Here is a 13503-nt window from a genome sequence, read left to right on the forward strand (position 1 = left end):
GCAAAACGTGAATGATAAATGACACATATGAATGTTGACTGTGAAGACATTGGGTTAAAATTGACCTCTTGTGTCACTTAAAAGAAACATGAGAAATATGTAATGGTTTTCTATTTGTAGGTTTGGTTGAGCCTTTGCATTCCTACTGTCACTCCTGGGATGTCATTATGATGAACACATCTGTGATGGGTAGGTCAACTGTTCATGTTTGACTCAAAAATGTCAGTGTATATGATACAGTAGAAGTGCCGAACGTTGGACTGTCGAGTGGCCAGTTTATGCCAAGACATGACTGTACAGGTTAAATTGATGGCTGCAATCTATTGTTATATCTGACTTACTATATTGATAAGGTGTGGAGTGGGTTGATCTCTCTGAGTCTGCTCTTTGCATCCTGTCATCCTGTTGGTTGTTGGTGATGTTACCAGGTAGTGTCTTTTCCATCCACAACAGATTGATCCTACAGCTGGTGCTCTTCAGCCCTCTTTTCCTAATTGTGCGATTCCTCTACTGATCAGCAGCCTCCATGCTCATAATACTTTGACAAGTTCTTTAAATGCTATTCTTGTTCAACAAAAGTTACACATGTAATATTATGTTATGATTATATATTCTGAATAGGTTTCTCCCAGAGTCTGCTCACTGGCTCATGACTCAGGGCCGAGAGGAGGAGGAAGCAGAAACAGAGCTGTGGAGGGCAGCCAGGGTGGAAGCCTGGAGGAAGATCCCAGAAGATCTGCTAGGCAAAGTGCGCAACAGCAAAAACAATTGGCTTCCACCAAAATCAATTAAAGATATCAATAACAAACTGAGTGCTTTATTTTAAATTTGCTTCTTATTTGTTTAGCTAGAGATGGAGACTCGATGCCAAAAAAGAAACCATGTTGGACATCTTCTGGATACCGTATTTGAAGAAAGAAACTCTCTTAATAGCATGTAACTGGTGTGTCCTCAGATAATTACTTCACATTTTTACAGATACATGAATAATCCATGACATGCTGTGTATACTTTTTTTTTTTTTAAGTCAAGACAATGCAGTTTTTTTAAGGAGCAACTTAAAGTATATAGCTGACAGTCATATTTTTGAACTCTGAAGCTGAACATCTTGTTTTAGTTGTTTTATTTGTTTCTTGTTTTTCTTATTCTTTGATTTTTGTTTTTTCCAAGAGTGGCTTAACTTCTAACTGCAATACAGTGACATAGGTTGTCAGTATTATCAGACTTCTTGCATTGTTGAGTGTAGTTGAGGTTGCAACATAGCACACATTTAACATTTTAACTTCCAACCACAGCTATCACTGATGCTGAAAGTGGTCAGTGTGTTAAGTTACTCTTTCTTACTGTCTCTCCTCCAACCCTGATACCACAAGTCTCATATATTATGGACTGAGCCTGAATGTTTGCAGCTTTGGCCTGAGCCTCACACAGTTCGTCTTTAGGATTGTTGAAATTCCTGCACAGCTGAGCAGTTTGGCTCACTTTGTAAGGAGAATAGTCCAAGCAGGCTTCCTGCTCTTTGAGGTTGCTGCTTGCTTTGTGGTCCTTCCATTCCAAACTTGAATATGTTTTTGATATCTGAAAACATCTGCTAGAGAAGTGTCAGATATCTCATAAATTATTTACCCATCAGATCTTCCTGTGATGATGTAACAGTTAATGGTGTAGTGGGGGAAATAATCTGCAACTGATCACCACAAACTATGTTTATACTGCTGAATTATACCCCACCATTTCAAGATAATGTTTCTTTTTGAACCCATGATGGATGATGATTTCAAAATCTAATAATATATACTAAATTACTGTTTAGTCCATAGTCCATAGTCCATTCTTGCAGGCAAATAGTTTAGGTCTTAGCTACACATGTGTTCGCATGGCAGGCATCCTTGCTCCACTGATCCACCTCCTGGAAGTCCACCATTACATTGTGTCCATGCTGTTATATGACATCTTCCCCACTGCTGCTGAGGTTTTGAGTTTGCTACTGCCTGAGATCATCAATGTTGAACTTCAGGGCCATGCTGAGCTTGACTGAGCTGGTCATTTTATGATATGATTCTAAGGCAGAAGACACTGTATTAAGTGTAAGTAATTCTACTTAACTTTGGTGCTGGGAAGGTATTATACACTGGGTTCATTAGAGCTTTTTCACTGGAAACAGCTGCCCGTCATGTCTGGAAACACCACTTACTAGGGTGGTGAAAGTAATTAGTAGCTAAAAAAAGTGAAGTGCTGGCTGTAAACCCAAAACTAAGAGCTAAAAAAAGATGCTTAAATGCTTCTCAGAGGTGTGAGGAACTAGAGAAGGGAAAAATTCTGTGTAGGTTTCTCTTTAGAAGCATCAGCTTTCACATATAGGAAGCTGTGTTGTCTCTTGTTGATATAAAAATCTTGATTACAGCCCCTTAAAACTGTATGTTGGCCATGCTATTGAACACTTCTGTTGCTTAGCAAGTCATCAACACTACTAAGCTATGTGTCACACAGTACTTGGAAGCATATGAAATATTATACTCAGACGTTGAGCTCATTTCAGTTTTTGCAGTGTGTCAGTTATTGGAATGCACTATCATTTTGGGATGTGAGTTCTAGCTCACATGGCCAATTATTTCTCAGCATTAGCATGGCTACACTGAGTAAATCAACACATAATTACATTTCTCTGCAAAAACAGGAAGTTTTCAGGAGAGTATTTAAATCCTGCTCCCTCTCGAGGCTCTTGGTTGGTTGAGGTTTAACATCTTGAAAAAACGGTGCCAGTAATTGCATATATTCACATAATTCTGTCATATCAAAGCGCTAAGCCCCAAAACAATTGAGATACAAGGTCTAATCACAGAGACAGGACAATAGAACAGAGAACATTGGCTATTGAGGAGCCAATTACAAGACTATTTATTGGTGCTTCAGAGAAAGAGGATTCATTTACTGTAGTTTGCTTTGTAAAAACACCACTTGAGCTGTCAGCGGATTCACACATGACTAGACATAAAAAATAGTCTTAATGAGGAGCTGGAAAGCTGCTCAACTCACCCTGCAAATCAAATAAGTATGGAAATGTGGACAGTAGGATACTTAACAAACAAACAGAATGGATATCTGCATGTCTTGGAGACTGTCTTGCCCCCCCTTGTGTCGTGCTCTTCAGTGCACAGGTGTATGTTTGTGGATTTTTGTGTACGAATCCCGAGTCTTACAATCACTTATGATGAAACTTGATATATTGCAAAGAATTAGCCATCTGTAGTAGGATGATACACAAGCTTCAGATAGAGATAAACTGCATTACACAGGGAGGATTTGCAAATATTAGCTTAATAAGAGGGAGAGAATGATTGATATTATAGCTTTTTTCAACACCACTTCACCATCTAATACAAATGCTTTCAACTGCATAGACCCCACCAGCCCCACCCCCTTACCCCCAAACACGCATTCACTTGTGCAGACAGAGTGATGCATCATATGTAATGTAATTACGGCAATCTGATTTAAAAAGAAACAGCTGAGTTGAAACAGCTGAAAAATAATTGATGTTCCAATTGTTGCAAAAGAGAACACAAACAGGAAAAAAGAAAACAATATTCAGATTTTCATATTTCAAAGAATAATGAGGCTGTGACGTTGCAGCAAACAGGGACTCTCTGTCAATACGTTTGCTGCCATCTAAACTGCTGCCTCTTATTAGATTCCATCCATAAATAATTGATGACTTTGCACCTCCCCCACCTCTCTCAATCTTTCTCCTCCTGTCTTGCCCTCTCAATCAGCTGTGAAGAAGGACACTCAAGGTTGAACAACGTGATTGTGTCTGGGTGTGTGTGTGTGTGTGTGTGTGCGTGTGTGTGTGTGTGTGTGTGTGTGTGTGTGTGTGTGTGTGTGTGTGTGTGTGTGTGTGTGTGTGTGTGTGTGTGTGTGTGTGTGTGTGTGTGTGTTACTAAACCATGAAACAGACAGCAGAGGTCAAAGGACAGGGAACTACTTTGACTCCAGAAGGCAACGACTGATGGAGAGAGAGAGAAAGAGAAAAACAAAGGAGTAATAGTGAGAGAGGCCTAGAGAGCTTTAATACAGAACGAAATGTACAGTAAAGCACAATTAAGTGAACTGTATCACTGTAACAAAATGACAATACGATAGGGTAGCTTTAGATTCGAATAGATAAAACATTTATGATCTACTTGCAAAAACTGGGTCACAGTGCAGGATACAATCTAGTCAGGCAAAAAGAGTATATTCGAGAATCTGAATAATGAAAAGTAATCGTTTCAGAGGTATTCGCTGTATGTTCGATTTTGAAGGTTAGCCGGTTAATAGTATTTATATTCAGTGAGTGTCTCCATACAGAGCAGATTTTCTGAACAGATTTGACACATCATCCAATATGCAGATTAATACATTAATACAGAATTATGCAAATGTTCATTGTTAGATTTTGACATATTTCATGAATTTCAGAATGTAGAGAACACTTAATTTATCCCTCCCAGTGATGTTGACAAGTTGAACTGATGGCATAATAACAGTGTATGAGACATAATGAAACAGTTGAAAGGGTTTTGTTTATTTAAAAAATAAAGGGTACAATGTGCAAAACACAGGCTAGAACTCTAATAATTTAAGTATTAGCTGATTAAGCTTCATAACTACGCTATTAGTCTTCTTCCCCAGCTGAAAGGCAATGTAACAGTAGTAGCTGATAAAAAAGGTTGTCAATTTAATCCTCATCCTACGGACGTATGTAACAAACTGTACAATGACCACCGACTGGGTTCCCTGGGACCCCCAAGAATAAACTACTAAAGAAACAAACATCATAGCAAAATGTTAACTTATTTCTACAAGTGATGTAAATAACTTCATCTGACAACAGAAAAACAAACAGATTATTAGTATTTGAGGAAAATTACAGTTAATTTGCATAATGTGTGAAATGAAAATATATGCTTATCTTTAATGCAAAGTGCAGCTTTTATCCCATGTAGAATCTTTCCACAAAGCCTTCAAAGTGACTGACAGAGTGCCCCTACTTGTAGTGTGTGATACTTTACATGCATACCCCTGGCAAACATGAATTCCATAAATAGCTCCATCTATCACAACTGCATATGTGGAGTTAGGTGCTTTTATACACAGAAAGCACAGATTAAAACGTAAGCAGAAAACAATGATAATAAGTCATTAGGATAAAATTGGAATGACTTTTAAGATTAAAGTTAAACATAATTTTAAAATTTAAGATGGGATATTCATCGTTATCCTTAGAATAAGGAGTAAGAAACAGCAGTTGGGAAAACTATCTCACCACAAGGTCCATTAGCGGCTGTTCTGGAGCTTTAGGTCATTTTGTTCCTCAGCAGATGGAGTTGCTGAGTTGTCATGAAATTGTAGATGTTCAAATTCCCATTTACTGAGCAATTTACAGTGACAACTTCACGTCTATATTTTATGTTCCCATTAGGAGCCCACTCAAAAATAGACTCGTAGATATTCAGAGTGATATATTTTTGAGAACAGTGATGTGTGCAGACAATAACCCAGCAGAGTGAGATAAATTAAGGAATATTATCAAGCTGTGTTTTAATTTGGCAGGCATTACACTCACAGTGATCCCTGAGACCATCTGCCTTCTTCCTGTCTTTGTTTCTCCTTTTCCCTATTCATCCCTCTTTCATTGTGTGTTTTAGTCTCTCTCACTCTCTCTCTCTCTCTCTCTCTCTCTCTCTCTCTCTCTCTCTCTCTCTGGCACAAACACTCAAAATCTATTTTTTCACCCATTCTACATCTCTCTATTTTTCTTTGTTGTATTCATCCATTTATTCTTTACTTTGCAGCTCAGTATGACAGACCATGTTGACTGGATCAAGGTCTGTGCCGGCTGTGTGAGTGCTGAGAGAATAAGAAACAATCATTATTTGGATAGCACACTCTGTGTCTGAGAAAAAGGAAGAGAGAGAGAAAGGAAAAGAAGAAATCACAACACAATGAGCTTTCTCATGATATTTTGCATCCAAGGTAATTTGATTTGTGCTTAATTATGCCCCTCTGGGATCTGTGGGCTTGCTTTTAGTGCAGTATGTCATAAATATTTCCTTGTACAGCAGTGAGAGAGCTATCAGATGCGGTGGACAAGAAATAATTAAATATTTAAAAAGGGATTTCTTCTCTCGGATGTTTATTCTTTTAGCCTTGACAAGTGCTGCTGATCAGCTCATATGGTACATCATGGCCAGAATACTGCTGGGGTCTTTGCAGCTGAGCCCAATTACACTAAAATGTACCTGCATAGTGCTTGTAATTAAGCGTCTATCCGCCCTTTTGTCTTTATTGTCCCCTCCTTTTTGCGTATATGTGAAGAAGTATGTATGCATGTGTGTCTGCCAGTTTATCTGCTATAGTCCTCTGAGAGCTGAAACCTGTGTGTGTGATTCTGTCTGGACTCTTTTAGTGGGAGTTTTTCTGGTCCTAAAAATAGGAATTCATTAAAACAGAAATTTGGTGATGATACCAAAAGATGGTAGAAAACAATGTCTGTCTTAATAGTGCCAATTCCTGTGTAACCAGATCAGACAGGATTTCCAAGTATAATTGCATGAATGCCATTACCTGTAAACTGTACAGAGTCACAGCACTGTAGTAATAAGAAGATGTAGATTTGAGGGAAGGTTGTGTACATGTCATCAGGATTTGGCCTCCTTTCTTATCACCCCTGCCCCAGTTTCTAATATATGTTGAAACTACAGTTCTTGTTTAGTGGTTAAAAGTAGAATCCATGATTTAAATGCACATGTAAGAGTAATCCCTCCATCAAACTTCAAAACCCAGAACTTGAACCTACTATCATTCCCACTCAGCAATGCACTCAATGCTTTCTAATGTCGTTAAACTTTTGTTTACATCATTTATTTTGGGAAAAAAACTGAGTAAAACATTTTGACATTTTATGTAATCTTCTAATGAAAGCACAACATTTCGACTGTGGTTTCTATTGACACTACAGTTTTGTATTAAACATCTCACATTCCCACGAAGGGAGCAGTTGAACTTCCAGGAAAACAATGCATCTTCAGCGGTGATGTCATCCTGCACTAGTCAGGGTCACTAATTAAGTCCATGTAATAAAATCATGGGACATTTTTGACAATCATGCCTCATGACAATTTCTGTCCTTACCATCCATACTAATGGCCCTCACTGAACTGACTTTTCACTGGCCTGTTTCAACAGGAAGTACCTCACATTAGAAAAGTAATGATACCATTTCCTGGAAGTTTTAAGTTTAGCATTTTTTTAACTTCATATTTCTTGTTCCCTTCATACTTTTCCCTCTGGTCTGCTGTCCATGGTGCTGATCCTGTCAGGCCTCTGGGTTCCTGTTCTTGAGTGAGAATATGTGAGAATATGTGTGTAACAGTTTTGTGCAGTCTGATCAGTCTCTGTTTGTTTCTCTGTGTTTGGGTAAAACCACTTTACACAATTTGCCTGTTTTGCCTCTGCTGAAGTGGGAGATTTAAGCTACAATGACGAAAACAGCATGCCTGTGCCCCTTGTGGCCCCGAATGTGTTCCAGATTATTCTTTTCTACTTCAACGTTTTGATTCGATTCGATAATCTTCCTTCATTCAATATATGAGCGCATCATCAGACAGGGGCAAGGAATGGGACCTGCCTCTGGTTTTACTCAGCTGGACAACCATCTGTTTTAAAAGTTTCCCTCTGGGAGACCAATCTCAGTAATCGCAAAGATCCCTTTGAAGCTCAATAGTGTGTGTCTGAGAATGATCATCTTATTCCACCAGCCCTCCTGAGATTCACTCCTCACAGCAAATCAATCTCCACAGTTTAACCATACAGTGGCTCAAACTCTCCGGACACCCTTAACACTGTGGTTGCTTCTTACCATGCAATGTATTATTATAAGTACTGACAACATAGTGTGCTACTCAAATGTTTGAGCAATGTTGATATTAATACCCAATAGTGCTCATAATCTTGTTTCATTCCTTAAAACTAAACTTCATCACGTGTAACTTCATAGGTAATACATGCAATGTCTTAAATCCAAATCAAGCACACAAATATGCAATCATTTCTACTGCAATCTTGGCTAATTGCAGTCCTCTAGTGGTTAAAAATAGACAGTACATGATTGAAAAAAACATGGGCAGAAGAGTACAAACAATAAAGGAATGATACAGCTGCACTTGTGCTGTAATTGTTGATGGTTTGGAAACTCTTTCCTGTAATTATGAGCTTGTGTTCAACATGTTTCATGACCATTTTTCCTCAAAAGAAAACTCTCTAAACATCCCATGTTTGAAAGTAAGTAATAGTGTAATACTTTTAGAGTGAGTATGTGAGTTGACAGGGAAATGAAATAGAAGTATTCTGTCATCGTTCAGCAACTCTCACTGAAATGCTTTTAAGTACTTAATCCCTGACTGCTCCGGTGAATTTCCTCAGGGGCCAAAAGTAGAAGCAAGACGACCCTGGGCAGAATCAGTGCATGTATGTAACACTGTGTGACCCGTCTCTCCCTGCTGTTACAGTAAATACAGCAGGAAAAAAAGAATATGCGCATCCATACTGTATATGAGCAAACGGGATGCACAGATTTCATAATATGCTAATTTTCCAAACATCTTTAGAAATACCCAATATCAATTAACCTTCATCCCTAACCATGTATTGTGTATATTAAATAATAAAAATACAGGGAAATATGAACAGGCAATTATGGGCAAGTAAAAATATCAGAACTGCACTGCATCAAATCAACTGCAGTTTCCATTGAGGTGTTTACAGTGTGTTTATTCCTTATGATTCGACACTTTCACAGCAGAGAGGAGTGTTACTATGAAAGCTTCACTGGGTGCAGATGAGTCACCTTCAGCTGGCTGGACTGCTAGACTCATTAAAGATTTGGACACACACACACACGCGCGCACACACACACACACACACACACACACACACACACACACACACACACACACACACACACACACACCATGTATTATTAACCTTTGACATCCCTCCCAAGCCACAACAGGGATGACACAGAAATTGATAGCAGCAACCAGCTGCAGATTGTTGGGTAATTAAGTACGTTTCTGTGCCTGTCTTTGTGGTCATACTCTACCCTTTACCTTTATATACTCTAATCATTGAAATCATGAAAATGGACAATTAAATGACACTAGATATAATTTACTGTAAGTTAACTTATCTCAGTTAATCTGATTTTACAACAAATAAATACAAAAGTAACATCATGCATGTGTCCATTGCATTCATAGGAATATATAAATTAGTGATGCACACTTGACATCTTACACAACAGGAGGGCAGAAGTCCTTCTCTAACACACTCTTTTGTTCTTTTCTTATTGAAGTGTTGAGAACTTATCTACTTTATCGTCACCGTGGGAGGTACTTCATTGAAGTTCTTTCTTTCCACTTTCCTCCTCTTTTTTATTCCTTCATCTTCCTTATCATTAATGAACCTTTTTCTCACTAAAATAGACAACATTGTGGCCATCCACAACCCTCACTGTTCTGATTTAATGCTTTGAAAAGGTTTCTAATTCTAAAGATAACAAGGAGAAAGTATGGATATCTTTTTAGAAAAATGTTCACAATAAATTGAAATTAAATGTGTCCATTTGTTTATAACTTTATAACTTATCAGTTTGCTTCGTCAGGTAAAACAGAAACAGACAGTGGCCAGTAAATTGTTTATCATTTTAACATTGTCCTCATAAAGCCACTATATTTTATCTCTTTTGATCTACAACTTCCCTGCTCAGAGTCAAGGCCATGTGAGGCAACTACTGCCAATTAAACATTTATTATGTGCTGCCCAAATGCCTCTTTTTGATGGTGTTGAAGTAAAATACTTCCACAACCTGGTGTTCATGGTTGGTTCAGAGTACTGGCTCTCCTCCTCCAGGACTACCGGGAGACACGAGTTGCCAGAATCCAAGCTGGCACAGCTCCTGTAAACTGGGTGACTTTCAGGTCTTCTTGTATTTTTCCAAATAATTCATTGCTCGACGAACATCTGAGAGAGCTCCAGTGTTCAAGTCTTTACAAAAACATGCCAATCATTCAATGATCCTCTCTCACCGACTGTTAATCTTCCTCTGAATGACCCGCAAACCACAAAAACTCATGGTTCATTATCCCAATGTGTTCTTCCCGACTTATTACTTTAAGTATGCTTGAGCAATACTGCTGACACATTGACCTTGTACATGAGTCATTACAACCACTGATATTTCACAATAACTTTTATTTAGAGTAGTGGATAAATCATGTCAGTGTCCACACTTATGCATCTAATTTAAATATTTGGCTGTGTATCACGCATTAGAGTTATTTGCTCTGACTGGTCTTTGCTGGTCAAACAGAGCAGCTGAATTCTCTCTAATGTGAAATGCAACTGTCTTTGGCGCCCCCTACAGTTTGAACCACATGATGAAGAAACTGTTTCATTTTTTCCCCCAGTTTTTTGGAGTACAGTGTACAGTAGCATCTCACTGGCTCCCATATTCCTGCAATATATATATCTATACACGTGTCTATTATTCTATTGCCTTAATGTAGGGATATTACTTATGACTAAATCTGTGACATTTCTGGTGCTGCATCCTGAAAAGTAAAACATTGTCGAAAACAATCTGGACAGACTGTTATCTCTGCAAGAAAGCAGCTGGAGGACTAGACAAAAAAAAAAAGTATTCCATTGTATTTGAAAATGAATGTTGAGTTCAATCTGCACAGATTATATGTACAGATTATATGTGCAATATACTATAGCTGCATGGCGTACAAAGCAAATATGTGTAAAAAAACAAAATGTGTGCAGTCATCTCACTTGCATATATCTTGGTAGAACTAACTGAGGATGAGACACAAATCTATATTTTATTAAGTATTTAAAATTAAATCAAAAACATGTTTGTTTTTTTGGTAGATCTTTTGTGGATCTGTAAACCCTTTTCAAAAATAGTCTTGAATTTGTTTCTATATGCTCTAACCAGTACATTGGTCATTTTGGAGCCTTTATGAGATTGTGTTCAAAAGTCTAAATGGAGAGAAAATGCCATTGATGGGCAAAATGATGATTTTCTTGTTGTCATAACGTTGGGCCCATAGAATGAGGTGTCAAGTCAAGGTCCTCACAAGTACAGCAAAGGATGTATGAGTGTATGCCGGGATGAATGTGTGTGTTTGTGTGCTGCCTTAATTCCTACTTGATGACAAACAAGGCTTCAATAATTCAGCTCTCTGCGTCCCTTATGTTGTGACAAATGGAGGCCATGTCAATAGAAAGGGCCAAAACCTGATGGGAACATAATCTGAAACACTGCCGTCATGACCTTTTACTCCCCCACCTTCAGCTCACTTATGCTTACTGGGGGGTTTTTTTTGCAGCATTTTATGTTTTATTGACTGATATACAATAATAAGTGACTGGTAGCATAGCCAGAAAAGGAAAGAACATACCATGTTGACATCAAGGAGGAGGAGAGACGAAGTGACGTGAGACTAAAATAAAGATGAACTGTTGGGGAGATTTAACCTGAGTAGAGGGAACATAGAAAAATAATATAAGTCAACTTTTGCTGTGTCGTACTCATGACTTTCAAGCCTTCTGGGACTACCACAACAACAAGAAATACACAGTGTTCACTGACAGAGCAGCTGTGACTTTCATTCTCTGACCAACACATATTTCTTCTACTGTTGTGTTTTTGTTTCAGTTCTTCATTCTTCACAGTTTTCAGATTATTGAAATTCTACCTGCAACAATAAAATATGTCTTACACTTTTATACAGGTAGAACTTTTTACATGGTTGTAATGCTACTTTAACTTAAAGGATAGGTTCACGATTTTTCAAGACTGTCTTAAAATAATAATGGGGTCCCCATATGGACATTGAAACAGGTTTTACTTGCTGTAATCATTCCTCCTGTTCATACTGACCATTAGAAGATCCCCTTCAAATATGTTTTCCAATGTAAGATAGGGGACAACATCTACAAGCCTTGTTTTGAAAAACAGATCATTTTCACCCATCTGAGTTAGTCTAATAAAGCAGATATCTTCCACAGTTAGTCTTTTTAGTTAAAAACATTGACTTGATTTGACTAATTTGGATGGCTGAAGACTCATATTTTTGCATGGAAGAGAACCTTGGGTCTCCTCCCCCATTACTTACATTAAAAGTGCAGTATGAGGGGATCTCTTAATGGCCAGTATAACAGGAGGAATGATTACAGCAAGAAGAACTTATGTCCATGTTCATTTGGTCACCTGGCTGTTTTTTTAGGACAGGCTTGAAAATGTGTGAACCTATCCTTTAACAAAAAAATTCTTCCTCCACAACTGCAAATGACCACAGCTTCAGAATGTACACAGTAAATCGAAGTTAAAGCATTTGTCATCGATCATCCGTGGAGCTGACAACAGGGTCATGCTAATAAAGACATTAGATAGTAATCCAGTTGTTCTTGCAGTAATGTCCGGATAGATGAGTTTGTAAATGTAGCATGACAAACCTCCTGTATTGCACAGTTATATACAGCAGACACGGGATACATTGAAGATACCTAGAAAGAAGTAATAGAATAACAGCACAGAATAATTCATTCAAAGTGCCTTTTTGATGCTACACTGGAGCGGCCTTTTGCAAATTAGTTTTAAATTACAATAGGTTCAACTCCACAACGTAATGCAAGAGATAATCAAAAAGTTTTCCACTATAAAAAGAATTATCCCTGTGAACACAATATTCATATTCAAACTTTATTTCAGACTCACAAGATAGTCCATAGCATACAAAAAGAAAAAAGTGTACTACCACTTCACCAAAAGCATATACTGACTTTTTATAAACTTGTATAATGACAGTAATAAGGATAACTATAAAACTATATGTTTTTGTGTTTTCTAAGCTACATTTTGTCTCCTTAAGAATTTCTGACAATAAAACCGATGATAAAAAAAACATAAATGGTGGATAAAATGATCTATCATCTACAGTATTGATATATTACTTCCTTTATTTCCTTTAGATGGCGCCAAATCATGAACACACAAAACGAAACACACTTCTTAACCCAACAGATCCCCACTGACTTACTACAGCTGAACGAAATAAAAACCTTCCTGGATGCACTAATCTTACTTACAGCCCAGATCCTGAAACCTCTAAATTAGTACTTCAGATGAATTAACATTATTTTACACAAACTGACAGGGCGTGAACACAGTTGGAGTTCCTTTTCTTTTTTACAGTGATGACTTTAAAAATAAACTGAAACCAAATCAAAGCTTGGAGGGACAACATTACTATTTTTAAATAAGGTTTCGGTTCTGTGTGTCTCTCTCACAGGCCGGTCGGTATCATACAGTGAGGCCTTGGGTCAAAGTGATCGGTATTTGTCATCACATGAGGGGAGCAGGGAGCTGATTCATTGAAGGCTTGCTTT

At 37.8% G+C, this 13503-nt stretch overlaps 1 protein-coding gene across 1 annotated transcript in view; it reads left to right on the plus strand.

The window, feature by feature from the left end:
* The first annotated feature begins 649 nt into the window (after window positions 1-649).
* sh2d3ca (SH2 domain containing 3Ca) overlaps window positions 650-13503 on the plus strand; it is a 68586-nt gene continuing 55732 nt past the window's right edge. The window contains exon 1 of the mRNA XM_062435175.1: window positions 650-743. Within this exon, the coding sequence (XP_062291159.1) occupies window positions 650-743 (94 nt within the window). The remainder of the gene's footprint in view (window positions 744-13503) is intronic.

This window comes from Scomber scombrus, chromosome 15 (assembly GCF_963691925.1).
Source record: "Scomber scombrus chromosome 15, fScoSco1.1, whole genome shotgun sequence".
NCBI lineage: Eukaryota > Metazoa > Chordata > Actinopteri > Scombriformes > Scombridae > Scomber > Scomber scombrus.